General features: G+C 48.7%; 1 protein-coding gene across 1 annotated transcript; it reads right to left on the bottom strand.

The window, feature by feature from the left end:
- LOC142571467 (uncharacterized) lies at nt 1-27,942 on the bottom strand. Its single transcript, XM_075679836.1, has 4 exons — nt 27,145-27,942; nt 6,511-6,735; nt 3,261-3,464; nt 1-449 (listed from the first exon to the last, which is right to left on the bottom strand). Exons 1-3 carry the CDS (start codon nt 27,148-27,150, stop codon nt 3,327-3,329), a joined length of 369 nt encoding a protein of 122 aa, XP_075535951.1. The 5' UTR covers nt 27,151-27,942; the 3' UTR covers nt 1-449; nt 3,261-3,326.
- Nucleotides 27,943-27,979: the final 37 nt, after the last annotated feature.

The following is a 27,979-nucleotide window of genomic DNA, read 5'->3' as shown; positions in this document are numbered from 1 at the left end:
AAAAGAAAGGACAAACCATGACACCATTCGTTAAACCATTTTCATGGCACTAGATAATTATATTTTTGTAGTAACTTGAGGCAAGCGGACACATTGTGCTGTGATAAATCTGTATGTATACATATGTTCTTTTATTCATTCAAGAAATAAATTAGTGGTGTGACTGTTATCTGGGAGAAAAGGTCGGTGAAGTGTGGTCCCGCCGTCGGTAAATACGCGCTGAGTGTGAGTGGCGCGGTGTAACGAAAAAAAAAAGGTGCTACAAAAACGATCAACCACCGAGGTCCGTCCAGTGGCACTCCCAGTGATCGCCGAACTGTACATATGCGCTGCGATGACGAAGGTAAAGTGGCAGCAGGAAGCGATGCGAAGATGGTTTTGCAACTTGCACCGCTCGAAGCTACTTCGAGCTTGATGAGACGTGAAGTGGGGCTCCAAACCAGCGGAACCTGTCCGAAGAAGGCGACACGGAAAACGTTGCTCAGTACTTTGAACAAATCAATCAATTATAGTTTCTCGGCACACTTATTACCAACCAAGAAATATCACGGTATGATTAACATGGCTCCGTCTCTCAGAACGGTGGTCGAGTGGTCCACAACACAGGGCAATTTCTTTGCATTGTCAACCACATCGGAGTGTTCGAGCGCCTCAGTTACACAGTTACCAAAAGAAGGGCCATGTATAACCCCATGGCATCAAGAGCAGGGAAGTGGATAACAGTCAGTGTACAATGAGGGGAAAAAACAAGGCAAGAGGTGACGCAGTAGTGTTGGAACGTGTTTTCTTCTATTGCGCATTTAGCTGCACGCGCTCCAAAACGTGGCATCCAAGTTCGTTTTTTTTTTCTTTATCACAACGAAGGGGAAAATGGTCTGATAGTGATCGGTACATAGTATATAGCTCCGGTTGCGCGCGGATGAAATCCGCTTCTCGTATTCCGCCTGTGCACGGGGAGTGTGTGACTGTACCGCTGCTTCCGAGCAGGCAGATCCAAGTGCCTTCGCCTGGCCCACGCGTAATTTCGTTTCGTCATGGTACGCACCGAAGGCCCCCCGCAGCTACACGCCAGGAACCATGACGTGTGAACGTTCGGGAAGTCTCGGTCAGCGTGTACAAGGCTATTCTCTTCGTCGCAACGACGGGGGAAACCACCCCGTGTGTACGCGGTGTGTGTCCTCGTTCGATGGTTCTCGTTCTCTGTCAAGGACATCGCGTTCTCTTTCTTCTTGGCTTTGTTTTCGCGTCCGTTCCCCGTTGTTCGTTAACGGCGTCGTGCTCGTTCTACCGGGGAGGTCTGCCCGCGATCCCCGGTTAATGCGTAGCTCTGAGGAGAATAAACGGCTAAATTCTTTCCTGCGTGGCCCGAAATACTTTTGCCGAAGCCGGCCCACATAGTTTAAGCCGAACTTGGCCACTCTTGCGCAGATGACGCCTTCTACAGCCTTGGCCCGCTTGCATGCCCCTGTTATGTTGTGCGCGGTTTCACTCACGACAAAAACGAAGCCGGAACTGAAAGACGCCGGCTGTGACCATGTCTCGCCGAGAGTACGTGACTTGCCTACATTCGTGGCACAATAAGGTGGTTATTTGCGCTAACGCCGGCGTGGGCGTGTTGGTTTCTCGAGCGATTAAAATGGCGCACACATTTCAGCCTGTGATATTGAATGCACCGCGTCAACATTTCCAGGAAAATTGCTCCCGCATGGGCAATGGCCGTGGAAAGAACAAAGCCTGGTGATCGGACTACGGAGAACGTTTACATTTGGGGCGCTAGCATTTTTCTGTAGAAATAGTTTCTTGCTCTATTCCAAGGAATAAAATATGCACTCGAGATAGCCACCACTCGTTGATGATGCGCAGTTCAGTGTTGTTGGATGAAATCCTTACAGCGACATTGTCTGCGATAGTTTGTCCGGTACTCAACTTGCGTTGTTAGCCGATTATGTAATATACCCCACGCGGGGAGTTCAGAAACGGTACTAAATGTATTCTGACGTACCATGAGTTTGAACAAAGGTTTGATCGCTCCACACCACTTTCGTATACTTGAACGGGCCCCATAAACATGCGACCACACCTCTGGAACCACAAAAACCAAGTTGTCTCATAAAAATTCCTTCCGCTAGTGCTCGAAAGCTTTATACAGTCATTTCGCGCTATGTTTCCCAGTTCCCCGGAAAGATTCCTCGTTACACCGGGCACCATACCACAATACTTTCTTTAATAATTAATGCAGTAGACTGCTCCCCTCTCTGACGTTTATTGACACAGTAGTTAAACGCTCGAAACTTGGCTGGCTGTATATGTCGGGCGCGCGTTCCGCTACACTGTCTCGTCCCAAACTACCTCCTCATTCTCAGCTTCAGTCTCGCCGTAAACGGCGACAGAAAACAAAACTTTACCCGCCACTGGAGTTCGAACCCATGGGAATGTCCCGTTGGGAGTGGGACGCGATCACCGCTGAACTGTCACGCAGCAGTGACTCTTCGTAACTAGTGTGGTTTGTTACAAGCGACGCATACTCCCACAGTTGTGAGGTCCGTGCATGCATGTGCTTCAGCAGCCACAGCAGACAACACTGTAGCGGAAGACGACGACGTTGGGCACATTGCAAGGAAATTTTTAAGAAAGTGGCAGTGTCCGCTGCGAGTGCTCTGTTGCTGTCACAGTAAATATGCTCAGTGCCGGTGGAATCGTTCCAGTGATTATATTCTTTTCTTTAACTGTGTTGTCACAGCCCATTGATACGCCATCAATGCTTACAGGTGCCAGCGGGAAAATAAATGTACTACACGTGCTCAGTATATCTTTTTTTCCTGCGATGACTAATCATCTAATACGACAGGGATGCATACCTTGGTTATGATTTTGAAGTCAGCTTTCCTATATGTTTTCTGTTTTTGTTGTTGTCGTTTTTTTAGAGGCATTACTATTTTATTAATCCCGAACGATCGTACATACCATGCCTTTTGTTAACACTGTCACATACTATAAGACACAGCTTTAACTGTTGCCACCCATATTCACTGACTCCCCCGGCTCGCTCATTCATTCATTCATTCATTCATTCATTCATTCATTCATTCATTCATTCATTCATTCATTCATTCATTTTAAAAACATTTCAGGATGTACAATAGCCCATGTTTAGCATGTCAAGCGCAGCTTGTACGTATATTCATGTCAGGTGGGAGAGCAATCAAAACCCTCTCACGAGGCACAGCAAATCAATGGCCGCAGGGAAGTTGTTCCCTTACCTCACGGAATGCTGAAGAGTATACGACGCTTTCAAACGTAGATGCCCGGCTATGCCTATACGTGCGTCATTCCTCCAAGCTTTGGAAAGGTCGCCGGATGAGGCTTCCCAGGTTGGCGATGCCGGTGGCGATGACGGGCCGCAGGTTGAGAGCTGGCCGAATCATGCTCTGAATGGCCGGCCGCTGAAGCATGGGGCGCAGCACCTGCACGCCAACGTTCACGTTGTGGGTAACCGCATCGTGCTGCTGCTGGCCACACCGTGTTGCGCGCACTGAGGCGTCAGAGCAGCGCAGCCTGCAGCTGCACTAGAGATCACAAGCTTGGAAACACAAATTCTCATCTTCTTATTTTACAGCGAAGCGGTTAGCCTCTAGTTGGTCGGCATTTTTCTCGGCGTTGTCCTCGCGAAAAAAACATACCTTCATCAAAGCGCATACATTCTTTGACATCACGTCTGCATCATACCAGAAAAGGATTTGTTTGAATAAAAAATAAGCACGCGAACCACATCATTGATGACAAGGCGCTCCTGATAACAATGTGAAGCCCGTGCGCTCCCCACATACGTTTCCCTGTAAAGACTACTGTTGCGCAAGCTGCCACGGCGACGGCAGCTTGTGACGTGGTAGTGACCTAACTAGCCTAACATATGTAAAATAACCAGCCTAGCGACTGATTTCATTGTTGTTACAGCACCACTATGCGTAGGCAACGCATAGTTAGGAATCCCGAGGAGCAGCGTGAATACAAGGCGCGAAAAGGGAAAAGAAACTGCAATACGACCAGCGGCGGCTTCCTGCAGCTGGTCGTATTGCCGTGGAATTACAGCACAGGGGAAGTCCCCACGTCCACCATTTCCTGTACCTGAATAATGCGCCGGAGTAGGAATTGGGCAATAAAGCATTGCATAGCTCCCTCAGCAGTTTTAGTGGTGGTCTTTAACAGCTTCGCTAGACATCCGCTTTTGCAGGGCCGGGATGGCGAGTCAATTTCATTTCCTTTTCGTTTTTTTTTTCGTTTTTTTAGTAGGATGAAAGCAGTATTTTTATAATATCGTCATTCGTTAGGCACTAGCAGCATACCTTGCTGTAAAGATCGTGTAAAGGAGTAAATAAAAGGGAAAATATGGGACGGTGCACGGAAGCCCAGCATGAGCTTGTAACGGAAATATTCCTGGATGAATTTGTTGCTGGTTACTACAGCTTGTACCGCGCTTCAGAACACACTTCAACGGCACACAAAAAGCTAACGGGATACGACAGTACTATTCGATGCCGCTAATATTCCACGCTCTTCCGTTTTGTCCTCTACCTAGCATTGAACGCAAGAGGCGCCGCTTCGGTATAGCCGGCTGTTTAAGCCTGCCTTAGTAATTTAATCGCGTAATAAACAACGCCAACGATCAGTAGGTAACCTAGCATGATACAGCAGATGCGCCGTGTCGCGCTGGTTTTATTTTAAATCCTTGTGAAATCATATGCTTAGAAATAAATCTGAGAAAGCTAAATGACCATGCGTGGCTTTCGCAAATAATTATGATGGTCCATGAGTCTAAATGACAGGCTTCGTTAACAGCAGCTATCATAAAGTACAACAGGTAAATTCAAGGCGAAACTTTCTTCAGTTGTATTCGCCTGCACCATCGGACCTACTCACATGCCACAGAATCAACGCTAACGAATCTATATTGTCCATGAGGCGTTTGAAACTTATAGCTTTTATTTATCGTATCCCCAATGAACATTTCGAGTAACTATAGCAATGCGCCAAAAGAAAGAAATGCTTCCTCTCTATTTAACAGTTGTCCGAATTAGAGCTTTTGGCAGCAGCAGCCTGTACATACTCAACAAGCTTTGGGAGTTACATTATCTAGCCAGCTTTGTCGTCGTGCGCCGAAAGCCACCATGTTATCAATACTCGATGAAGCGAGCAAAATGCTCACGTAGGCCATTACTTACCGATGCAACTTGAAGACAAGCATCACCATAATTCCTATCAGCCTTCAGGAAAAATGTGTCACATTTTAGGAGGCTGCCATTACTCTGCTTTGGGCATCATACTGAAAACTGGCATACCTTTGCAAAGTTGGTGTTGGACTTGTCGAGCTATTTGACATTGACCACTCCTACGTATGCAGCGAGATACATCTATTGTGCGTGGTTCTATGTTGCATTCAAGAGCGTCCTATAATTCATGTGTATGATGACTTACAGAGCTGCAAGATAAATGCTGCGTCTTGGTTCCCAGCAAAGGGTCCGCCGGTTCACGCATAGTGGCTGCAGTAGAGTTCTCAGATGATATAATTAAGCCCCGGGTAAATGACTTCAGCTCATCGAATATTGGTCGCAGGCCTGGCATGCTGCCCCGTTTTACGGTTGAATGGTGAGGTGACACACTCACCGGCGTTATGATTCTGCTATGCACCGCCGCCCAAGCACCTAAAACCATTAGGCAAATATCCTGACGTGCGTTCCAAGCCTTATTACCTGGGTCTATGTCACTTGCCCTGTTTCATCAGGGCGATTACCGCCCCAAATCTTTAACTTCAAAATTTTCCTGTTCGAGCGAACTGTCGCAACAGTCGAGAGTGGTGCAGGTGCCCGCGGCCTAAGCTTTACGAGAAAACATCAGACGCCGAGCAATGAATTAAATCGTAGCTCAGGCTGCGGGTCACTGCAATGCTGCAAAATCTTTGCTTCGCCGATCAGAATAAGCTGCGTCAATTGCCGCCGGTCGCACAGCAGCTGCATGCGTTAAATTTTTAGCTCAAGTACGGGATATGTTAAATTAGTTGGACTGAGTTAGTGAAGCACAGCGATTCATCGTTGTCGTCCTTGATGCGCGGATAGAACTTTCACCCAAACAAGTGTTGATACCTTGAGATCAATGTCGGCAAATGTTCGCAAGAGATATTTGCGATATTTTAAAGGTTGCTTGCTCAGTTATTTATGCCCTAACCACCCAAAAGCGGAGAAACGTAGTGTCACTCAAGTCATGCACCTGTTCTTTTTGCTTATGGTATGCGTTGCCATGCTTCCATTGCTTACGATCGTGAGACTCCTTGCGCTAGACATTCGCGAAGGCTTGTACACGGGCTCCCCCAACACCCTTCGCTGTCCCTTTTCCCCAGTGTAGAGTAGCAGGCCCGAGCAAGTTATTGCACAAGCCGACCTCTCTGCCTTTCTGTAAATAAAGCTCTCTCTCACACACACACTCTCTCCCAACACCCTGTTTGGTTCTCTTGCGTACCTGTTGCAGTCCTGGCCGCAGCCTGATGGCGTTAGCGCTGAGTGCCGGCAGGAAGTTCGGGCGTGTGAAAGTGAAGGTGGGTCGTCTGATCCATCCGCGCAGCGCTTCTAGCAACGGCGAGGTCCGGTACTGGTTCCAGGGCATGAGCAGCTGCTCGTCCTGGCCCATCACACCGCTCTGGGTCGCCGCCAGCAGAACCACAAGGGCCAGTGCCAGGTAGAAGAACTGCACACCGAATATGGGAGGGCCGTCAGCTCACGCGAGAAATACGTCAACTAAGTTGCGATTCAGTCGACTGGTTTGTCCTTTTCGTTGTACGTAGTAATTCAAGCTCCTCCACTGGTGAAGGCTTTCAGTGTGAGGCAAAACATAAGAGAAAGCAGTAAAAGATTAGCCTGACACACACCTGGTAGGCTGTCGGCTAAATGGCATTTTTAATTGGCATTTTTTAAGGTATCTAACGACTTATGTTCTGGCTACTAGAATGCCTTGTTCATGAAGTTAAAACTACCAATAAGGGCAAGAACTTTTGCACTGGCATATGAGCTGCAGGCCAGTGTCGCGATTATTTTTAGGGAGTGGTTCGTCTTTAAATGCCGTTTCTCAATGTGGCTATGATCAGATGTGTGATGCTGAATCTAATTAGCTCACCGAAGTTGACACAACGTACAGAAATAGAAAAGTTTACTTGTGGAGATGCGTTTATCTAATGCGAGATGAGCACTGAAAACGTTCAAGCTCGGAAGCAAAAAAAATCTGTGGACACCCAATCACGTTGTATGAGTTGTGAATGGGAAAGCAATAATGTCCAATTGAACGCCGCTGAGCTATCCTTCGAGTTATGAACTCCTTGCGGGCAAGCCACCGCATTGAGACGCTTGGCCAACGCCTCCTAGATAGCACAAGGCCGGCGCACGTCGATCCGGGACGTAATGCTACCTTGTCCGACTGCCATAGGATGTAATGGGGACGCTCTCGAGTAAGCCGCGGTGATTTTGACGTAATCGCTTTCGTCACGCCGGGCTGGGCAATGGAAATTTTGGTTAAAGGACCATGTCATAAAGCAGAGTGTATAAGCCTGCTATGTAGGCGGCGCTGGTTAAGCCCAGTAGGTAAGCCACTCGGCTTGTGAGCGTGAGGTCGTAGATCCGAAGCTTACTACCGCCAACGTTTTTCCTTTCAAATTTATTGCGTTTTTATACATTAATTTCTCTACAGCGATTACCAAAGCGCAGTTAGAACGCAGGCGAGAGCTTGCACGGACAAGGAACGCGCGGATAATACAGGCCTCCGAGAGAGAGGGTGACGTGGCGTCGCGACAATGCCCTCACTCCTCAGGCAACACCCAACGCGCCAACTTAGCAGCAGCTGTTCCCTTTCGCCCGCTCTGCTCTGTCGAGGGGCGCACGTGACGTCGTGTCGCAGCCAATGGGAATTCAGGTGCCGTTTCGCTGCTACAGACGCCGGCTTTTTCGCTCAGTGGGCCATTTGAAGCTTTCGCAATAAAGCATGATCACGTGAATATCTCATCTATTTCCATAGTTGGCAGAGGTTCCTTGAAACGTTGTAATAGCGTTATGTGAGTCCTCCGTTTCTTATTTATGTATTGTGTGTGCGTTGGTGGGTTACAGTGTATATAAATAACAATGCATTGCAAGCTTCGAAAAAGTAATACATAAGAACTGTCATGACATACGTGGCAGCCAAAGGAACTCATCCTTAATCGCGGTAGAACCCCACGACAATGAAATGGCAAAAATTGAATGTTAAGAAAGTTTCAAACACTCCAGCTATGCGATTAACAGAAAATAAATTAAAAACTTTGAAACACACATCTTCTGTCTCTAGCTGAAATACTCCTTTGATATTTTGGCTTCATAATACTGGAGTGGGCAGACCTGTGGTTGCATATATTGTAGTATTCATTTTAAACACTTTGTGTTTTGAGAGTTATCAGGTATCAGACCACTTTCGGATGGCAAGGTGCGCCCTCCTAAAAGTCGTATATGCAAACGAATATCCAGGGGAGTCGGCCGAAAAATCCCCGAGTGATGCGTCTTCCTTTTTACGCTCGCAGTCTTTTTACGCTGTCTTCCAGGTACGTGTACTGAGGGAAGCTAAACGCTGCTGGCGATTGATGGATGTGCCAACACGACACACACCGCTCCAACTCCCGCGGAGTCGCAATATTGTCGCACTCGGGCGCTTCGGAGACAGAACCTGTCTACAAGATCGTTGCGCAATGGATGAGCCTGCGTACTAGCGCAGGGATTGATGGGTTAGGCGGCCGTACGTCGGTGCGGTTTGCTGTGCCACATACAGGTTCTCGCACGACTTCCAAGGTTCGAACGTCCCGGACATAACGAAAAGTTTGGGCTTGGTCTACCAGTTCCTTCAGAACACGCGGGTGTGCTCGCAAAGATAAGAGACATGGCCTTCGACAGATGGGGCTGCTATGCCACGGCGGCTTAGAACGGGTGCTCCATACGGGCTGCCTACAATCCTCAAATGAAGCAATACGCTAAGTATATTTTAAGTTCGCTTTTTTTTTTCACATGTACACATGGGCTGCATTTAATACCCTGTGCCACAGCACCGGCGTCACTCCGGCTGTGGCTGTGCAGTGCAGTCAGCTGTATAGTATGAAAAATATGGCATGAGAAATAGGGAGGGGGGAGGGGAGGGGGGAGGGGAGGGGGGGAGGATATGAACAAAACAAAACCTGTAATAGGGTGACCACAAAACAAATACTGAAAAACCCAAAGCATTTGGCTGACAATTCAACGCGGCGCCACGATGTCCCCGTGATCCGTACTAAAACGCGTGACCCAATTTTAAGCGCAATTTCAGTGGAAGACAGTAAAATTGTGAGGCGGTTTTCCCCTCACACACCGCTTACGTGCCACGTGAATGGTAACTGCTATTACAAGGGGGAGAATTCATGTTTCAGTACTGGCGCTCTGTGGCCATATCTGACCCTCGCACCATAAAACCCTTTATGATCGCTATCATGTTTCCGTACAACATTCAGCAAGCATTTAATCTAGTAAAGGCACATCAATATCTGTGACCTTTACGAGACTTATCTGGCAAGGGCCCTTCGCAGTGGCTCAGTAAGAGTGCTCTGCTGCTGAGCACGAGTTCGTGGGTTCGATACTTGGCCGCGATGGCCACATTTCGATGGGCTCAGTGGCTATGGTGTTGGGCTACTGAGCACGAGGTAGCGGGATCGAATCCCGGCCGCGGCGGCCGCATTTCGAAGGGGGCGAAATGCGAAAACACCCGTGTGCTTAGATTTAGGTGCACGTTAAATAACCCCAGATAGTCGAAATTTCCGGAGTCCTTCACTACGGCGTGCCTCATAATCAGAAAGTGGTTTTGGCACGTTAAACCCCATAATTTCATGTTTTAACATTTCGATGGGGACGGAATGCACAAACATTCGTGTGCACTGATTTATACGTATGCATCAAAGGGGAGTAAAATCAATCCGGGGCCTTCCATTCTCGCACCGTAATGCACAGTCTCGCACCGCAATGCAACCCCCAGTGTTGCGTTAGGGCATAGAACTCCCATAAAACCCCCACCCTTCCTTTCTCTCCTTCTACGAAGTAACCAACAATTCGGAAGGTGGGAATTTTTTATTGAAGCCTGCTGTAGCAACTAGTCGCTCTACCTATTATAGAATTAGATAATGCTGTAGGGCTTGCCAACGTATCACGCAGTGATAATATTTCGCTTTGCTTAAAACTCGGAGTTGTTATCTGTCTTCATTCGAATATGTTCAAAGCAAAAGAATCAGTCTGCACAATTGTACATATGGCGTTGTTATTTTCTTTTTCATCCATCCTCAGTATTTGCCGCAGCTGTAGCTTTGTTAATTTCGTTACGTTTAACGTTGATCTTGGCTGATTTATATATTGCATATGAATGTCGAACCCCCTGTTCGGGGTGCATGCAAGGACGCTGAAGAAACATGAAATGGCAACTGTTTTCTATCTACTGTCCTCTCTCACATTTCAAAGCATGGGGTATTCAGAAGAGGCAAGTCAATGTTGCGGGAATTGTAGCTTACGAAAGTACGACATTCGGGTGTTTGAGAAATTGCCTCTGGCACGCACGACACACTCTCAGAGCAATTAGCAGCGAAATGAAAGATCAAACTCTTACTTCGCATATGCTGTTACGTGCAATGTACTACAGACACTCACGCGCACTCAGTAGAGTCAACCGTTTCAGTTACACGAAAAATGTGACCCCAGCAGACCAGTCCAAGTCCCAACATCTCTTACTGTCCTTGTCAAAGCAACTACGCATTAGGCACAAATTTTCTTTTGTGGTCCTAAAAAATTGGCAGTTTCGTAAGAAGGACGAAGCATTGAAAGTGATAGGAACGTTCAGAGTAGCTCTGAAACTTCTCGGACGGGTGTTCTAACAATAAGCGGAGGCGACATGTTCGCGCGACACAGCGCGCGAGGCAACTGCTCCTGTGCCGGAGAAACAACGCCCTGGTGTATAGATGCCAGTCGTGTCTCAATGATAGGGGGGTGGGGTGAGCGCCGCCAACGACATTGAAGATGTGGCATCTCGATGGTGCGCAAGATGAGACCGAAGAAAAAGAAAAAAAATCGCTTTGTTCGTACGTTGACGTTTACTATCTGTTCCACTGAGACTATAATGCATGCATGGTGTGGCGCATGCGCGCAGCTGCTCCGGAGGAACGCCAGCGTTGGCCTTCACAACGTTCATGCCACCAGCCGAAGGCGGAATACTGCCCTGGCTCTGTTGCTTGAGCTTATTGAGCGATATCTGATAGTGCGTCCAGCCGGGCGCCTGCAGCCAAACGCAGTGCGCATCTCTGGCGGCTCTCAAGACCACCTAAACCTTCACACGCGCGCCGCGCATGCGACGTAAATTCCATTACAGCACGCCGACGGGGCACTTACGGCACGAATGCGCTTGCAGTGTCCGTATAATTGCTATCGCGGTAAAAGATGCGTTCTTGCGAAGAATTGGTGCTAGCAACTCATTGTCGGCTATTTCCGCTCACGAGAGCACACTCGTGAAACTTAGATGGTGACGCTTCATTTACTTGAGGTAACGATCAAAATTCAGTGTAGCCTGGATCGGATGGCAACTTGTACAATTTTCCCCGGTACTCGTAAACGTTGGGTTCCAATCTACAGAAAACATTATGTAATGTTTGATAGATGAGAGAATTGAATTGCTGAGTGGCCTGCTTGAAGCAAGCTAATTCTGTAACGCCCTCAAACAGATAAGCTCACAAACGTTAATCTTCTTTTACAGTGCGCTGACAATACATGACACACAGGCCAGCTGCCACTATACACAAGTGGGTAAATTGTAAGAGTCTACATATTCCACCACTCCCAAGTCATGTAGAATCACGCACTCTCGCTGTTCTCGGTCAGCTAGCGAAGGCCAGGGCGTGTAATTTTGTGAACGTAGTGTCACGGATGAAGGTACCTCAGGCAGTCTGTGCATCAAGCCAACCTCTTCTCAAAATAATCACATGCCACAGTAGGTATACAGTCGGAATAGTGCCATCTTAGCCATTATTGTTCTAGTAACGCTGAAGATGCTTATCGCGAACTTTGCTTCTTTGGACCTCGTAAAGCCCGGCAGAAATAATTTCTGTAAATAAACCTTTATTTCATCTCTCACTACGAAAAACGTATTGCCAGTCTACTAGCCAGTCATATGTGTATATTTGGCTGGTCGCTTTAGTTGTCTGCATCGAAACAGCAAAATGCGGAGCCACTCTCGGTCGCAGTCGAGCAGAATTCCCAGTCGAACATTATTGTGCTTTTATAACACTTTTTATAACACTGCGAGAAACTATACCACTGACAGGTAGCATCTGCAAGCACCCGGCCTCAACGTCACCAAAAAACGCGCCTTCAAACGATGGCAATCATCGACGGCGTGTGACGACAGGCCAGATTTGAAACCAATGTCGGATCACATCGGAGTGTTCTCTCAAAGAGCTGACGGTGCAGACTGAACTATAGCTGACGCTATATACGTTTCAACCAAGCAAGCGTCAAACCGTAATTTCAGAGCGCTGCGGAGCAGCTGAAAGCACTCGGCAGATGACACATTTAGTTAGTGCTGTTAGGAATGGCCGGCCGGGGTGGCAACGTGCCAGCTATTTCAGCCCGCAGCACGTGCTTCGACCGACCCGCGGTGGCGGCGCCCTTCAGAGAACGAGCGAGGACGACAACGCTAACCGACCACGCGCCGCGTTTGGAGGATCGGTGACGACAGCAGGGCTGGTCACGTTTGGCGCCCCGTGCATTTTTGGTTAATTTGCCGGTCGTCATGGTCTCTCTGCGGCAGGGGGAGCTCCCTGGCAAAAGGCTGCTTTGCGGTACGGGGGCCCCAGGATTCGTCACAGTCTGCTGACACACGTGGCGACTACAGGAAAAAGGCAGCTCTGGAATTTAGCGGCGCCGACTGGGGTCGGGCGTGACTAGCTGACTACGGTGACGCCAGACAATGGATACCACGACGACTGCGCTGCAAAGGTCGTCTGCCCTCGAGAGAGCACTGAAACCTGTGTGGCACGTGTGTGTGAGCCCTCCTCCTCCAAAAAGGCGTGTAGTCTGCGATAACGTCGAACGATGACGTCGAACGGAGTGCTTATAAGCAGCGATTGTCGGCTACTAGGGGGTGCTCGTTGTCGTGCTCTGTGCTCGAAATGTACTCGTGAGCTGCGTGCTCGATTGCTGTATGCTTCGTCTTGCGGGCTCCATTTGGGAGTCACGCTAGGCTGTCGATGTATGACTTGTTTAAACTGTAAATAATGTAAATAAACCCTGTTCACCTAGTTCCTCCCAAGTTCCTCTCTACGACCTTCAACTCCTTCAAATGGTGGCAGCGGCGAGATCCTCCGCCAATTCCTACATCTGGTTGACAGCGGTGGGATCGTCCGACGAATCTAATAGTGCCGTCCACGCTAATAGTGGAGTGGTTAACGAATACATCGTTGTACGCTTCCTCTGCAAGGCGGCTACATGGAGTTCGCGAGAGCGAAGCACCACATATGCGCTGACTTGCGGGAGGGAAACAATGACTGGATTTAATTGCACACATGAGTGAGAATTTCCTTGGTGAATAATTCTTTGACGAAATTCACCACACCAGACCCAATTAGCAGGCCAACAGGATAAACACTTTAACGCCCTTGTGGGTGTATAAGGGTGTTTTGTTTGTCCCATGGCTAACACCCTCACCCTTAGAGGGTAAAATTAAATCGTTCATGAAGGCAAATACAATTTTTATTTTTAGGTGATCTTTTCCGGCACGTAAACATGATGATAGGTGCAACAGACGATACGAAAACTACATGAAATAAATTTTATTGAGTGTCGCTGACACACTCTTCCGTCAGATATTTCGGTTCGCGCGAGGTGGTCAGAATCAGTAGACAGTTTTTAGCTATCGCTTCTCCAGTCACAGGTGTAGGTTGAGCTCGCTCTCCTGTACAGTATATTTTTATACCTTTAAAGCTGAGATTGTTATATAACCATGGCACAAACTAGCACCCTTAATGGTGCAAAAGGTTTTGGCGTTTACTTCAGGCAACGCTACTTAGACAACAGAAAGCCGGCAGGGTTTGAGCCTTGACGCCACTAGGATAGCCGAGACTATTGTTACGTCTCAACACGGCCAAAGGCATTAATTAGACGTTTGACACGAGGCAACGGCACCTATCCATCTGCGCCTACCAAGAAGTCAGCGCAGAGTTGACGCCGACAGCTGACGGGCCCACAAAAGGAACCCTCCCCCACACCCCACACGCACACATACACTACCTGACAGCCTTAACTAATGATGAAAATGACCAACGTCAAATTATAGCGAAGAACGGCGTCCACCTTGGATTTCCCGGTTGCTATCCTGTCCCCTATTCCATACCATCGTATGTGCAGGTGCTGCGGGACGAGGCGATATCATGGACGTGGTATCGCAACCGATTCGCCGCGATACAATCATCAGATTCCCTAGTCGAATCTTCAAAGAAAGACGGCGGTATTAAAAGCGGAGACTAAGTGCGGTGAGGCCGACGTGTCTTGATGTGAGCTGGGACGTTTAACATGCTCCTGCATGGAGTGGGGCTTCCGTAACTGGAGCCGTGTAACTAATGTCAAATAAACCCTTTTTATTTCATTCCTACTACCGGACATATTCGTCGATGGGTGGATTCTTTGCCCTAACGCCACCTCGAGCAGCAACACTATACATTGAGTTAGCGGGGAAGGCGGGCGACGCTCCGTGATCCCCACTTTTTGAATGCTTTGCTTTGAGTGGAAGTGGTGACCTTCCTAAACAACACCAAAATCACAGTACGACGACCTTCTCTTACATGTAGGATGTGTTGCTTCAGGGCAAGAATTGAAGTGAGAGTGGTAACTCTCTAAGTGCCCAAAAATAAAAACCGTTCTCGCTTCGAATGCAAAGGGTAACTGAACAAGTACGAACTGACATGAAAATATGAAGTTGAATCTCAATATATACGGGGGTGCCTGCAATGTCAATACCACTTGATTGCTTTTCTTCCTCTCCTTCTCCCCCTCCCTTCTCTCTAACCCCTTTTCCCCCACCCCATGTGCAGGGTAGCAGGGCATGCTTATGGTTAATCTCCATGCCTTTCCTCTCTGTGTATATCTCGCTTTCCCTGCTAGCACATCATTATATATTTGGCAGGTTATATATTCTTTGTGACTGTCCGCGATACAATGTACAGAGGCGATAGCTTGTGACTGCGATACTACGCATTGATGACAGATCATTGTCAGTGCAAACAATTTTGGGTTGCCAACCTCAAAAGCCGTCGCAGCAGTGGACAACGAAGGCATTGTTACAATTCGTGAAGGGCAACAGGCTTGCACAAGTGGCTTTAGCATTAATTGGCGTCAATTAAAATCCTTTGCTGTGCTCGTGAACGGCTATGATCACGCACCGATGCTCGAAGTTTACTTCCTTCTTATCTTTCAACTTCCCTCGTCGGTCAGAGTAGGAAGTCAAAAAAAATTTTATCTCTCGTTTCACTTTCTCCATTCCTTCGTCTCTCCTTGTCACGCTGGTACACTCTTAAGCAAAATTACACCCTTTTGCCACACAACAATAATCGTCATCTGTCTTGTCCGCATTTCCTTTCTTTAACGCGGCGAGCCCGTACTTTCCAGTAACGAACGGCATGCGCGTTATCAACATGACATAGCACTCCCGACATGAAAGTAGCGGGCGCGGCGTTTTCAAAAAAGGAAACGCAAGCAAGGCAGATGAAGATCATTGTTATGTGGCAGAGAGAAACGGCTGTTTCTTGCAATAAATTGACAAGCTGCTTGAGTGTAAACACCTAGGTGCCACTCTTATCACCGACCACTGCAAAGAAAAATAGAAGATTATACTAGACAAATGGTATCTCGGGAGCTGTAATACGAAAATAATGTGTACCATGTTCTTTCCGACATAAAACACTAGGGGAAGTAGCAGCAGGCCACTGCATCTTATGACTCGTTATTTGTATTGCCCTTGCTGAAAGCGTCCGCCAACCACTGGGTTGAATTTGGCGTCGGTCAGTTGCTAAACCGTGAGTGTATGCTCCAACACTTACGTTTCATAACACAAATCGCTACCATTTTTCGCATGCAACAACTACACCTAGCTTTTTTGTGACAGTCCAACTAGATTTTTTTTATAGTATTGGATCGAAGTATCTATAATGCAAGTTATCAATTTTGTCACATCAATAGCTGGTACCATGTGATTAATTTTGTTTGCGTATATTTGAATATGTGTAGGTTGGTCGTGAAAAATGGGCACAAACAGCACTAGCATAATGCAGACAGCATTCATCAATCAGTCTTGGACGCTGTGTTGTCCCGGCGTTATGACTGAAATAACCTGCCACCACACGGCATAGCTCTTCTGTTCCGCCAAGTAAAAGAAAAAATAGTGAAAAGTGTTTCGGATGTTTCGAGAATGAACTTACTTCAGTATCGCGGCGTAAAACTCATATGGAACATCAGGAAAGCTACACCATTTACGACCAGCGGCAAACGTATATACAGCGACGAAAGTCCGTGCGACCATCGTGCAGGTTACGTCAGACAGCGGAGCCTTCACAAGAAGAATCGAGGGTGATTCTCCCTAGCCAGCCACTGCACTGTAAACACGTTTTATAGCGCCCAGCACGAAGGCCGAAGTCTATTTTTGTTCCTGTGTTTTGTATGAGCGTGTCGCCAGCTCCTTTATTATTCGGTATCACCACACACGCAGAGGGCGAGAGAGCGCTCCGAATGACACGTTTTCGGTCTCCCTCCACTGCGAGATGGTAGGGGCGATAATATGACGCCCCGATGCTTCCCCGCACATCCCGCGCGTGGTGCACCGGGGCGCACGCCCCGTAATTCGGGCCCTTTTAGCTTCTGGGTAACCTAACCTGCTCGCCACGCTGCTCCAGTACACAGTAGTTACGAACGAAAGGACGAGGCGCGACAAAATAAAGAGAAGGGCCACGCAAGGAAAACCTGCTCTCTGAAAGGGCCGCTACATGGATGAACTGTATAGCCAAGGCAGCGATGGCGGGCTTTATCTGCAGTCCTCGTTCTCAAGTTTCCACTGGGCACAGTTACCGCGTTCCTTTTCTTTAAGGAAAAAAGAACACCTATCTATTTCTCGATACGAAGCGTTCAAGATCTCGAGCTAGACTTGACGGCTCCAACTACAATGCGAAAGCAGCAACGCGAAATAACAAGCAAGAGAGAGAGAGAGGTTGAAAGGGATACACTTTGATGCTTGCCACAGTTTCTTCCCGATTCACGCTACCGTTTGGAGGTCTGACTACCACGCCAGCGCCGGTGCTGAGAGGATAAATAACGGAACGAACCTAACATCAGAATCCCTCTCCTGCCCTGGGGCCGGTCGAGGCGCGCGTTGGGCCATCGTTCCTGTGCTCACCCCGGAGCGGATTCGCCGGCCACCCCGCTTGCTCCTCCCGCGCTGACCTTGCAGTGAACTCCTTCGCACGCTCGCTATCGTTCGCAGTGCAGGCGTCCCGCGGGCTCGGAATGCGGTCACGGGTGGCGCGGGCTTCGCCGGGGTGCCTCCAAGATCGGCCTTTCCTTTTATACTTTCCGCGTTATTACATACAACGGTTCGCCAAATTGCGTAATTACTGCACAGTCGCCGGCCTGCGCCGCAGCAGTGACGCACGGCCGAGATGCTTTGCTCGTCAAGTGCGAGTGTTTCTGAGAGAGGAACGCATACGGCGACGGCCGGCGCAACGTGTTGCGCGCAAATGCCGCTTGTCGGTGAAGAGGGGGGCGCGGAGGCAAATAAAGCGCAGAGCGGCGTTAGCGCGCTGCAAGTGGACTATGTCACCGATTACTAAACGGTGTTGAGGGGAGGCGCTTCGGTGAAACGCCGTGCGTTTGTAATGTCACGGGGACGAAACAAGACGAGACCAATATGCTAGTTAACTCCGATGGCAATGTATAGATACGGTCCACTCTATAAGGGAACACCTGAATTCTGACACCTCTCTTATATAGTAAGCCAACATAACTGCAATATGTCTTTAACATGATAGGAAAAAAAAGTTGCGTATATGATTGGTTAGAAAGGTGCGTGCTATACATAAAACACTCTGCATGCTTTCATGTTACAAATGCATCCTCCGAAGCAATGAAAGGGCAGTGCACAAAGGCATAACGAATTTCGACAGCGCAAGGGCGCGTTGATACGTGCCGATCTATTCCTGCGAAAATTTCTTTAGCTTGTGCGCTATTTTTACAACAGATTTCTCTCGCTACTGTTGCGACATCTCCAACAAGTGACGTCCACATATTTGCGGCATGATAAAGACACGTGAATGGACGGGGGTGGCGACATCTACGTTATGTGCTTCTTTTACGACTATAGCTTGAACACGGCAACTGTAGAAGTATATTTCCAGCTCCAACGCGTAAGACATTGCTGACAAATTTTATGCTGTAAGGTAGCTTATTTTCCGTCTTTCTTTTGCTGCTGCCACATCCTAAACCAAGTTGGAAATGATCGTCGCCGTCTCAGAGGCTACTAACTCCTAAATATGTTCGTTTCTGAGTAGATCAGTACGGTACCGTTAGGCGTAATACTAGAAACTAACTTGTTCAAAAAAAATTAAATTATGGTGTTTTACATGGAAAACCACGATCTGATCGTGAGGCACGCCGCAGGAGGGGACTCCGGGAATTTGTACCACCTAGGGTTCCTTTAACGTGCTCCTAAATGTAGGTACACGGGTGTTTTCGCATTTCGCCCCCATCGAAATGCGGCCGCCGTGCCATGGCCGGGATTCGATCCCGCGACCTCGTGCTTAGCGGCTCATAGCCTCTAAGCAATCGCGGGGGGTAAACGAACTCGTATTACGCTACCTTTCAGCATGTCCAGGAAACGACTTCACGAACAGTCTCCTCTGTAGATCACAGAAGCCGACTTTTGCTCTACAATTGGCAAACGAGCGGCTAATGAATTCATGCATGCTCTCTTGCAGGCGTGGTGCGCACAATAAATGGGCTTCCCCTCTCGAGGAGCCATTGTTTGCTCTTCCATGCGAGCGAACTGCGCCGCAGCCATGCGTAATATTGGCCTGGAAAGGGTGTCTACCCAACTGCGTTCTCTGAAGAACTCGGATGAGAACGAGCGCATCCCGAAGACCTGTTCACGGTCGGCCGGTGACGCGTGTTGCTGTGCGCACGGGACTCCTCGAAGCAAAGTTGCCTTCTCTGTTTGGCCATAGCTTCAAACAGGTCTAATCTAAAATTCCACAAGTACGGTAGGGACTATTATACTTGCCGAATTTTAAATTAAGCTTTATGGTATACGTTCGTGTCTTTTCGAGGTGAGACAGACGCTTGAAAAGTCGGAACAAAATGACAGGAAGCGGTCCCTGCGTCTTCTTTTGCCACCGCCCTAAGCCTTGCGAATCGCGCCTAGCCGGACAATGACCCCTGCTAATGTGCATACGCGAAGTACGTTCGGCAGCACGTTTACCGCATGACTCGAGACGAGGCTTTGCCTTATCGTACTCGACGGAGATGAGTCAGCTGGCAGCATGGGGGTCCTGCACGAATACTAGAAGTCCTCACAGAAAGATGCACTTATCATGGCCCGGGGGCCATTTCTCACGCTGTTAGAAACAGCCGCTATTTATGCGCGATTACAGTGTCTCACAAGCATCTGGTGCAGGAAACAGCACGACAGCTTTCTAGATTGTCGGTAAATAGTGTGCTGCGATACCACTGTATTTTCGTGGTTTAGTGGTGCTAATCGGAACATTATTGTGAAATGCGAACAATTTGCACAGCCTCTGCGAAAACTTTGCGACGTATTTTTTGCACGTCTATAACTACCCCTCTTTGCTCTTGCTGCTCGTTGACATTGAAGAAGGGAAGATTGGGAATCGTTTTTCGAGCTACCGGTTCACGTGAGAATGAGTGTGATACGGCTTGTGTTGAGGACAATCCACACGCCCTATACGACACTCTTTCTTCACGCTTAGAACTACGCGCAGAAGGCTACGCATTTTCGCCCGCAGCATCTCTCTAGCGCCGCGACAACAGAAACTACGCACATGAAATATGTGTCTTGGACTAGACGCACTTGAAGCAACCCGACGCAGTGTTGCGTGCACGTGGATGCTGCCGGTCCCGTCCGAGACCACCCGGGCTGCATCGACTGTAGCCTCTACACGCGTCAAGAGGGCTGCGTCATCATTACCACCGTAATGTTCGCTCCAGCGCGCACCCGTCTCCATGCAGATTTGATTAGATGCGCATTACACACCCGCGTTTCTCCCCCCCTCCCCCCCACTCTCACACCTAACGTGCCGGAGCCTAATTATGCGAGGCGCGTGCGCCATCGCGCATAACTTAGTTCGTTATCGTGGTGAAGCGCAATGACCGACGTATGGTTACAGCATCTTCACCCCTCCGCCTGCACACAAGCGCACACTCGCGCGCGAATAGTTGTCGAGCAAGCCCGTGCGTCGTGCGATTCTCAATTCGAAGCGCACTGTCGGCTTGTTTCCCCTTGGTTTCGAGAAAACGCATGTTCTCAATCTCAAATCGCACCCGCCACGCTGCTTTAGAAGTATGCGGTTCGGGTGCGCCCATTAATATAAACGAGGCTGCAGCTTATGTTCTGCCATGCGCTCGCACTCTCACGACCGTTGTATCCCACCGTCGTGCGTATACTATACGGTCGCACGGGCGGGCGCCGCCGTATAATACATACGAAGCAGCACGCGGTGGGGCGCCGACTCTTTTGAGAGATCGCCGATGCGTGTCGGCGCAGTGAACGCGCACGCTGAGGTGGCTTCTCCTGCTAACAGCTCACCGTCAGTTCTCCCCGGCCGCCGCCACACGCGTTCACCGCCGGCAAGCAGACGGGGCTGCTCGTCTCCATCTTCTTCGTGTTAGGCGGCCGCCCCGGGGCGTCTCTCGGACCCATCAAAAAGCGGTAGAAAAAGTAAGTAAATAAATAAAGGCGGCGGCGGCGGACCGCGAAATCGGGGCATTCCTCCGCCCGAGGGGTCTTGCAGCATGTAGTGACCGCCGCCCGCGATCTCAGCCCCTCCTCCACCCCCCCCCCCCCCCAGACACCTCCCGTTCTGAGCACGTGCTGCATTCAGCGACGAACGTACAGACACCCCACGCATCTCTCGCATAGGTGAAGAGGCACAACTGCAGCCACTGCGGTCAGCGGTGCACGCAACGCACTTTGAGCTCTATTATCAGAGGAACCAAAACAAACAGCGCCGCGTTGTTTCATGACAGACAGAGAAAGACGCTCGTTAATGGAAGCTGAAGAGTATTTCCCAGCAGCACGTCTCGGCACGCTGTACTGCGGGTGATAGGGACGACATGAGTTGCGAAGCGACGGAAACACAGAACAAGCGCGAGAAACGTCCACGAACACACAGTCTTATGCCTAAGTAAACCTTGAAAAGTTGAGAACGGTGTCACTAGCGAAAGTCAAAATCTCCTTTGTTACGCGGAAGACAGAAGCGAAATTTCGCCGTTCGATGAGGTCGTCAAAGCTTCATCGTGAGCTCGGAAACCCTGTTTATGAGGATGCACATCGTAGCATAAGAACACGCCGGTCTGACAGCGAAAAGGAAGCAGGTGCTGCAACAAGACGTTTTACAATAGCCCGGTTGAACGTTGACTTACCTCGCCTACCCCTCCCCCACCCCGCCCCATCTTATTGCCCCTCCTTGTTTTGCGACTTATGCTGAAGAAAATATCCTTAATTATGCTTAGTTTTACCATTATGACATCGCCCCCGATTTGTATGGAATAGAAGAACATATACATCTGGCTCGTGCTGTTGCGCTTTCGCCTTCGGAGAAAAAAAGAAGGAGGATAAATTTTAGCCATAACCGTAAATATAGCTGTGGAAGTCAAGCTGCGTAAAGGCATTCAAGTCGTAACACAATGCAACAACCTCAGGGGTGTAACTAACTTACGTTACCCCTAAACACGCTAGAAATAGAATTGATAATCTAAAAATTCTGTGAAAAATTCTTTTCTCGCTTCGTTAATGGTCCGAGTGGCGCCCTGCCTACGTTATTGCTAGGATAGGGCATCGAGAGGGATCAATTATAAGAAAGAGAAATATAATAGACTGAAATTATTCGTTAAATTATACCGATACGGTTCACTTCTTGTTTAAGAGAATACTTTAGAACAAAAGCCGTCTATCTGATTTTGCAGTGTAGAAGCTCACGTACAAACACACCGACAGGACACTACGTTTAAATGAACGGAAGCTATTAGTAGTCTTATGAAATGTTTTCATGTTCGCGCGCTTCACCTAGCTTCGAAAAAAAAAAGAAAGGAGAATAGCGGCACTTCTTTCTTTCCTTTTCTTCGACGTTTCTATTTTTTTTTCTTGCTGCATTAAGCACCATGTGATATAGAAGAGGCGATGGTTGCAAGTGATTGCTATCAGGGAGCCTTCTCAACAAAGGTTGCCCCTGCCTGGTCCTAAGTATAACTTATCTAGTTAAGCAGAAATACGTGCTATACTATACGTCAGAGGCAATAGCCTTATATACACGACATCGGTCGCTAGGGTTTGCACTAGGGTCACTAATTGGTAGTGAGAACTGGGGATGCCTGCTGCCTCTGTTCCTTCCTCGTAAACGCACGCTGGAGCCGCGAGCACCGGTCGCGCGGCCGTAGCGTCGTACGCCGGCAGCCCGGCATTTCACTCGCCTCGTTGCTCGGCGCCCGCGCACCAGGCAAGCGGGAGGATGCCCTCCTCCTGCGCGGCCATCTCGAGACGCGACGTTCGCATAACGGAGCCAGGGGTGCCCCGAGGTACCCAGCTCTTTTCTCTATAGCATACACGGGAGCAGCACGCCACAGCTGGCTACGTGCATGGTTGCGGGAAAGGGGGGGGGGGGGGGGGGGGGGACGTCGAATGCCATTGAGCTCCTTTGAGGTCGTTGGTCCGGCGGAGGGAAGGCGCGATTTTTTTTCGGGCGGCCCGCATAGCTTGCCGACGCAACTAACCTTCGGGGCACTCGGCGTGCCGATGCTCCTGATTGCGATGCTGCCTCGCCCGCGGAGCAGACCGCCTGGCGCCGCGGCACGTGCAGCTCCGCGCGCGCTCAGGATTCCCGGCCCCGATTAACGCCTCACCCGGCTCTCCCCCTTTCTTTTCCTAGCTGAGATTATTTGTGCGTTTGTTTTTTTGTCGTTGATAGGTGTTTGTTGAAATAGTTTGCCCATCCACCTGACTTTTCCCGTTGGCTGAGTGGCCTATTACGCTCTTTGACATGTTATCTCGCTCGCCTCCGCATAGGCTCGATCACGCACACCTCATGTTTCCTTCGCACCGGCGATGGGACGTGTATTCCCTCTTTGAAGCATTCACTCGCCCTGTGGCACTCTGTTGCCGTTAACGCTTCGTTAAGAGACGCAACAGTAACTAAACGCTGAAAGCTAAAAACCGTATTAAGAAGGATATCGCTTGCATCCTTTGACTGCCATAGATGAGCTCAAATGCAATTATATGCATTTATATTTTCAGCCGTTTGTGAAGTATGTGCTAATATATTGGTAGATGTCCCGACTGACAGAAAAGAAAATAGTGAAGAGGCAAGAAGAAGGTCCTTCTCTCCGCGGCTTGCAGCTCCACTTTTAAGCAGTGTTCTTATAAGAGTTCTGAATGACAATGACCCGCATTTGCAAACTTTTTTTCTCCCGTGAGTCTCGTCTGCGTGTGGTCATCGCTGTGGTGATCGTCTCGTTATTGCGCCGGTCGCTAGCATCAGTGATGGGCATTTCATCACCCACCAGCCATTGAGTAAACTCAACTAGCGTTATGCAAGTGCTGCGAATACAGGCCCTAGGCTCGTATTGAAAAGCAGTTCTTTCGCTAGAGCTTTTCTTAGAACAGGTGGCGACCAAGGGTAACAACGAAATGTTAGTGAAAGCGACCGGTCAATGACAACTATTCTTGCGAATGTCAGGGGGTTCTTTTTCGTTTTTTCTTTCTTTTAGTTTCAGGTTTTCTTAGAGCCACCCTCAGTCGGCACACAGGTGACCGTCAATATGTCAACCGTCATTGCTTATCAGTTTCTCCTGAACGTTATTATGAACGTCGAAGAATATACCGTGTGTCCCAGTCAACGTTATCAACGCTGTTCATAAAAAAACTATAAAAATAAAATGGTACAACATAGATTTTTAAGACCTACGGTGTTCGGTTCTCAGACCACTGGCGACTGAACCTCGTAGGTCTTATGACTTTATCTTGCACCGTGTATTTTAAATCTTTTTTTTTAGGTGAACAACTTGGCTAACGTTAGCTGAGGCACCCTTTAGATAGGTGCCTTAAGTGGGGTGTGTACACACGACAGCAGCTACCTACGAAGCCTGTCTACACGAAAGCCCTACAAAACGCTGACTTGCAGTGAAACTATTGTTCGCTATCAAGACGTTCAACTTAAGAGCCACTTGAAATGCCACTCAATGCGTTCAGTTGTGCTGAATTGAGCTGAACTGTCGCTCTTTCTTCGTGACAAAAAACGTGTGCTGCAGAACAACCTAGCTGCCGGAATTTCTTTTGCTTAATAATACCTTAGCGTCATCTTATAGTGAATGTTAGCAGTAGCTTATAAAGCCAACGTTTACATAGACACGACGCGATGCAAAAAAATGAAGGGCAGGGGCGCTATAACGTAAAACTATTCCAAACTTTTCTATTCCAATTCTGCTATCAGTCCTCCGCGATTGGTCGAAAACTTTTTCCGACCACCCCGACTCCACCTGTCTGTCACGCGACGACACGAAAACCGCAATACCTCCCCATCTGATATGATGTGTATACTCTGATTATGCATGATTTGACTGAAAAAGAAAAACAGTTATTTCTGATTCAACCCCTTTTCGCCATTAGCCCTCGGTTATTGGTAAAAAGTTTTCGGGCTGCACCCACTTCATCTGCCTGTCACGCGACGTCACAAAACCATACAAACTCACCGCGTCAAAGTGACGTGTACGCGATAAATATGCATTAATATGCCGAACAAAACAGAATTTTTTCGGAATAGCCACAGGCTGCACCGTTCCGAAAGGAATAAAAGATGGCTGCCGCCGATCGCTGAGACGCTGGCTACTCGCACCTGCCGGAGAGCATGGGTGTATTTGCACATAATAAAACTTCTTGCGTGACCGTGTAACGTTTTTAAGCACTTTTGGCACGTTTACTACCTCATTCTGCCAACTCTTCTTTGCTGGGAGTCAGTTTTAGCGTCATTCTTAAGCTTCCGTTGCATGCCGCCGCGATTTTCGACCAGCCACCACAAGCTAAGTAAGGGAAAGCCGACCAATCGCAGGCGCCGGCACCACCCTCTTCATACGGTTATCGATTTTCAGTGCAGTGGCTCGGCCCCATCGAATCCCTCTCCACTTGAGCGTTCTCCTTGCATCTTGTCAGCCAATTAGATACGACAAGCCGCTCAGTGTAGGCAATGTTATTCGTTTTTCAAGCAAACAAAAGGGACCTCCTATGAACGAGGAGAGCGTTTGAGTGGTCTGTTCAGACAACCCTGCGGGTGACCGCCCGGTGCTTGCGTCGGTGGTTACGCAAATTTGACGTCAGGAAATTGGAATAGAAATGTATTGGAATAGTTTTACGTTATAGGGCCCCAGCATTCACATCATAGAAAAGATTTCTCTGGGAAGTCTGACCGGTAGCGAACGACGACAAGGACATCAACGGTAAAGTCCTTGAGGGGTAATCCTCCAGCAGCCCTGGGGTTACAACGGCGTCTCATAGGGATGGTGCTTCACACATGCGTGCATGCTTTCTGTATTGGTTCCTAGTACGACAGAACGGATCACCTCTATGGATTCACGACATAAGGGACTCTATATTTCAAAGACTAACTCATGAATAATGTATTTGCAGGGGTTGTTAGTGTGAGTTTCTAGCGAAAGAACAGAACAGCAATCCTTGACAAGTGAACGACAGCGGCGCACCTACACGCAAGCTACACCTGCCTGTGCAGGTGCGTTCGCTTTCGTTTGCGCTCACTCAGAAACAATGCATTAGCCGGAACTACAGTTTTTGCATCTTTCGTACTTTTTCTTCACTCTTCACACTCATGATACTAACATAAAAAACAACCTTACTTAAGAAAAATGTGCCCGTAGTACATTACCAAGTGCAAAGCCGATGGCTGTTTGTACACGTACAGCAAAGTTTCAGTTTGCAATGCTGTTTGCAAATATACGCACTTTAGGACTACTTTACAAGAGCATGAAACAGTAACCTCACTTCATAGAATATAATTGGTGACTCATCAACGTAAGCTATTTGTTAATTCTGATGCTTTATCTGTGTGTGTGTGTGTGTTCTTTTTTTTTTTTACCTTTACCGTGAGAAACAAGTTCGGTGGAAGGTGCATCATCTCTCGTCCGTCTAACACAGCAGTGTATAAGACCCACACAGAGAGGTTGACATGGATTATGTCGTTCCTCAAAAAAAAATCGTAAATAAACGTCTCTATTGAAATGACATGCCGTCAGTTAATTGGTAGTAACACCCAGCAACATGATGTGTATAACTTAATGCCTTGATTTCTGTTTAGATCCTCGTTAGCGTGTAAGCAGTCGTTCTGGCTTACAGAGGCGCTTGCAAACACCGTTTGCTGAGCTAGACGGCCTGCTTAGTTCGACAGTTTAAGGACCGACTCTTTATTACACCAATTTGAATGCGTGTGCGCTAGGAACGCCAAAGACAAATGCAGCTGTGGGCATGCCACACAATTCCTCGTCGCTAGAGAAAGTACGAGAGATTACTCGTAAATAACGCCAGTGAAAAATGTTTCTTAGTTTCTTAAACATTACCAGGAGGTTCAGACGCCGTAGAAACATGTTTCAGTGGCTCGAAAACAAGAGTAGAGCATCATACGTCATTGTCCGCGCGCTCTTGGGCTTCAACCGTATTTTGACGCCTCTTTCCTCAATCTACATGTATTTCAAACTTAGGCAAAAATCATGGTGACTGCGACACACACTCGAACCACAGAAAGAGATCGCTCACCTTCATGTTGTTTCGAAGTGCAACGTTGCCCGTCTGCTTGATAAGGTGGAACAGGGAGCAGTATTCGTAGAAACGGTACCAGCAAAGGGAAGCACAGTCACGGCGAAAACAGAAGGCGATCTAGTCTGTCTATGGCGGAGTGCGTACAAGTCCCGGTAGTTATAGCTGCTCCAACCCACGCTGCTGAAGCAGAAGTAAGCGTCCTTTTTTCCAAAGCTGGGTAGGAAAGGCGGCTCGCAGTGTGAGCAGGCACACGTTGCTCGGCTGTCGTGTCGCGACTACGGCTGTGCAGGCAAGCGAGGATGCCGGTGGGATGGGAGAGCCGTACAGCGATGGCGCAGCGGTGCGCCTGGTTTCGGACGTTGCCGCACCGGGGTGAGTCGAGGAGCACACGACAACGAAGAGCGCTGAGCACGGAGGAGCGATGAGCGGTGGTTGCAAGCTCTCTTGTTCTGCTCCGAAATAGGACGATACGCGCCCGTTTCATACCGGGCGAGAACGCCAGGGAAGGCGAATTTCTCTGCTGCGGCGCAGCTACGGCACCCTGAGGCAGGAGGGGGGAGGAGAAGCAGGGGGGGGGGCGGTAAAGCAAATTACAAAGTGTGAGAGAAGCCAAGAAAATAAAACTCGTCAAAGAAAGATGCTGGGCGGCTAAAAAAAGAAAACTTGCCTCCCCCTCCTCCGACTCCGCTCTGGTGGAAGGGGATGCTGCGTGCATGCTTCACGGCGGAGAGGCGGCCGCTGCGGCGCTTCAGATTTAGGGCAAGCTCGTTTATCGAAAACTCTCTCGTTCCCGACGCCGCCACTCGCTGCTGCTACTACTACTACTACTACT

This window comes from Dermacentor variabilis, chromosome 1 (assembly GCF_050947875.1).
Source record: "Dermacentor variabilis isolate Ectoservices chromosome 1, ASM5094787v1, whole genome shotgun sequence".
In the NCBI taxonomy this organism is placed as follows: domain Eukaryota; kingdom Metazoa; phylum Arthropoda; class Arachnida; order Ixodida; family Ixodidae; genus Dermacentor; species Dermacentor variabilis.
This window is presented reverse-complemented; position numbering and strand designations above follow the sequence as displayed.

Coding starts and splice junctions, on each gene's coding strand:
- LOC142571467 (XM_075679836.1), bottom strand. Junction 3,465..6,510: donor TGCGGCCAGGACTGCAACAG/GTACGCAAGAGA, acceptor GTTGGCGTGCAG/GTGCTGCGCCCCATGCTTCA.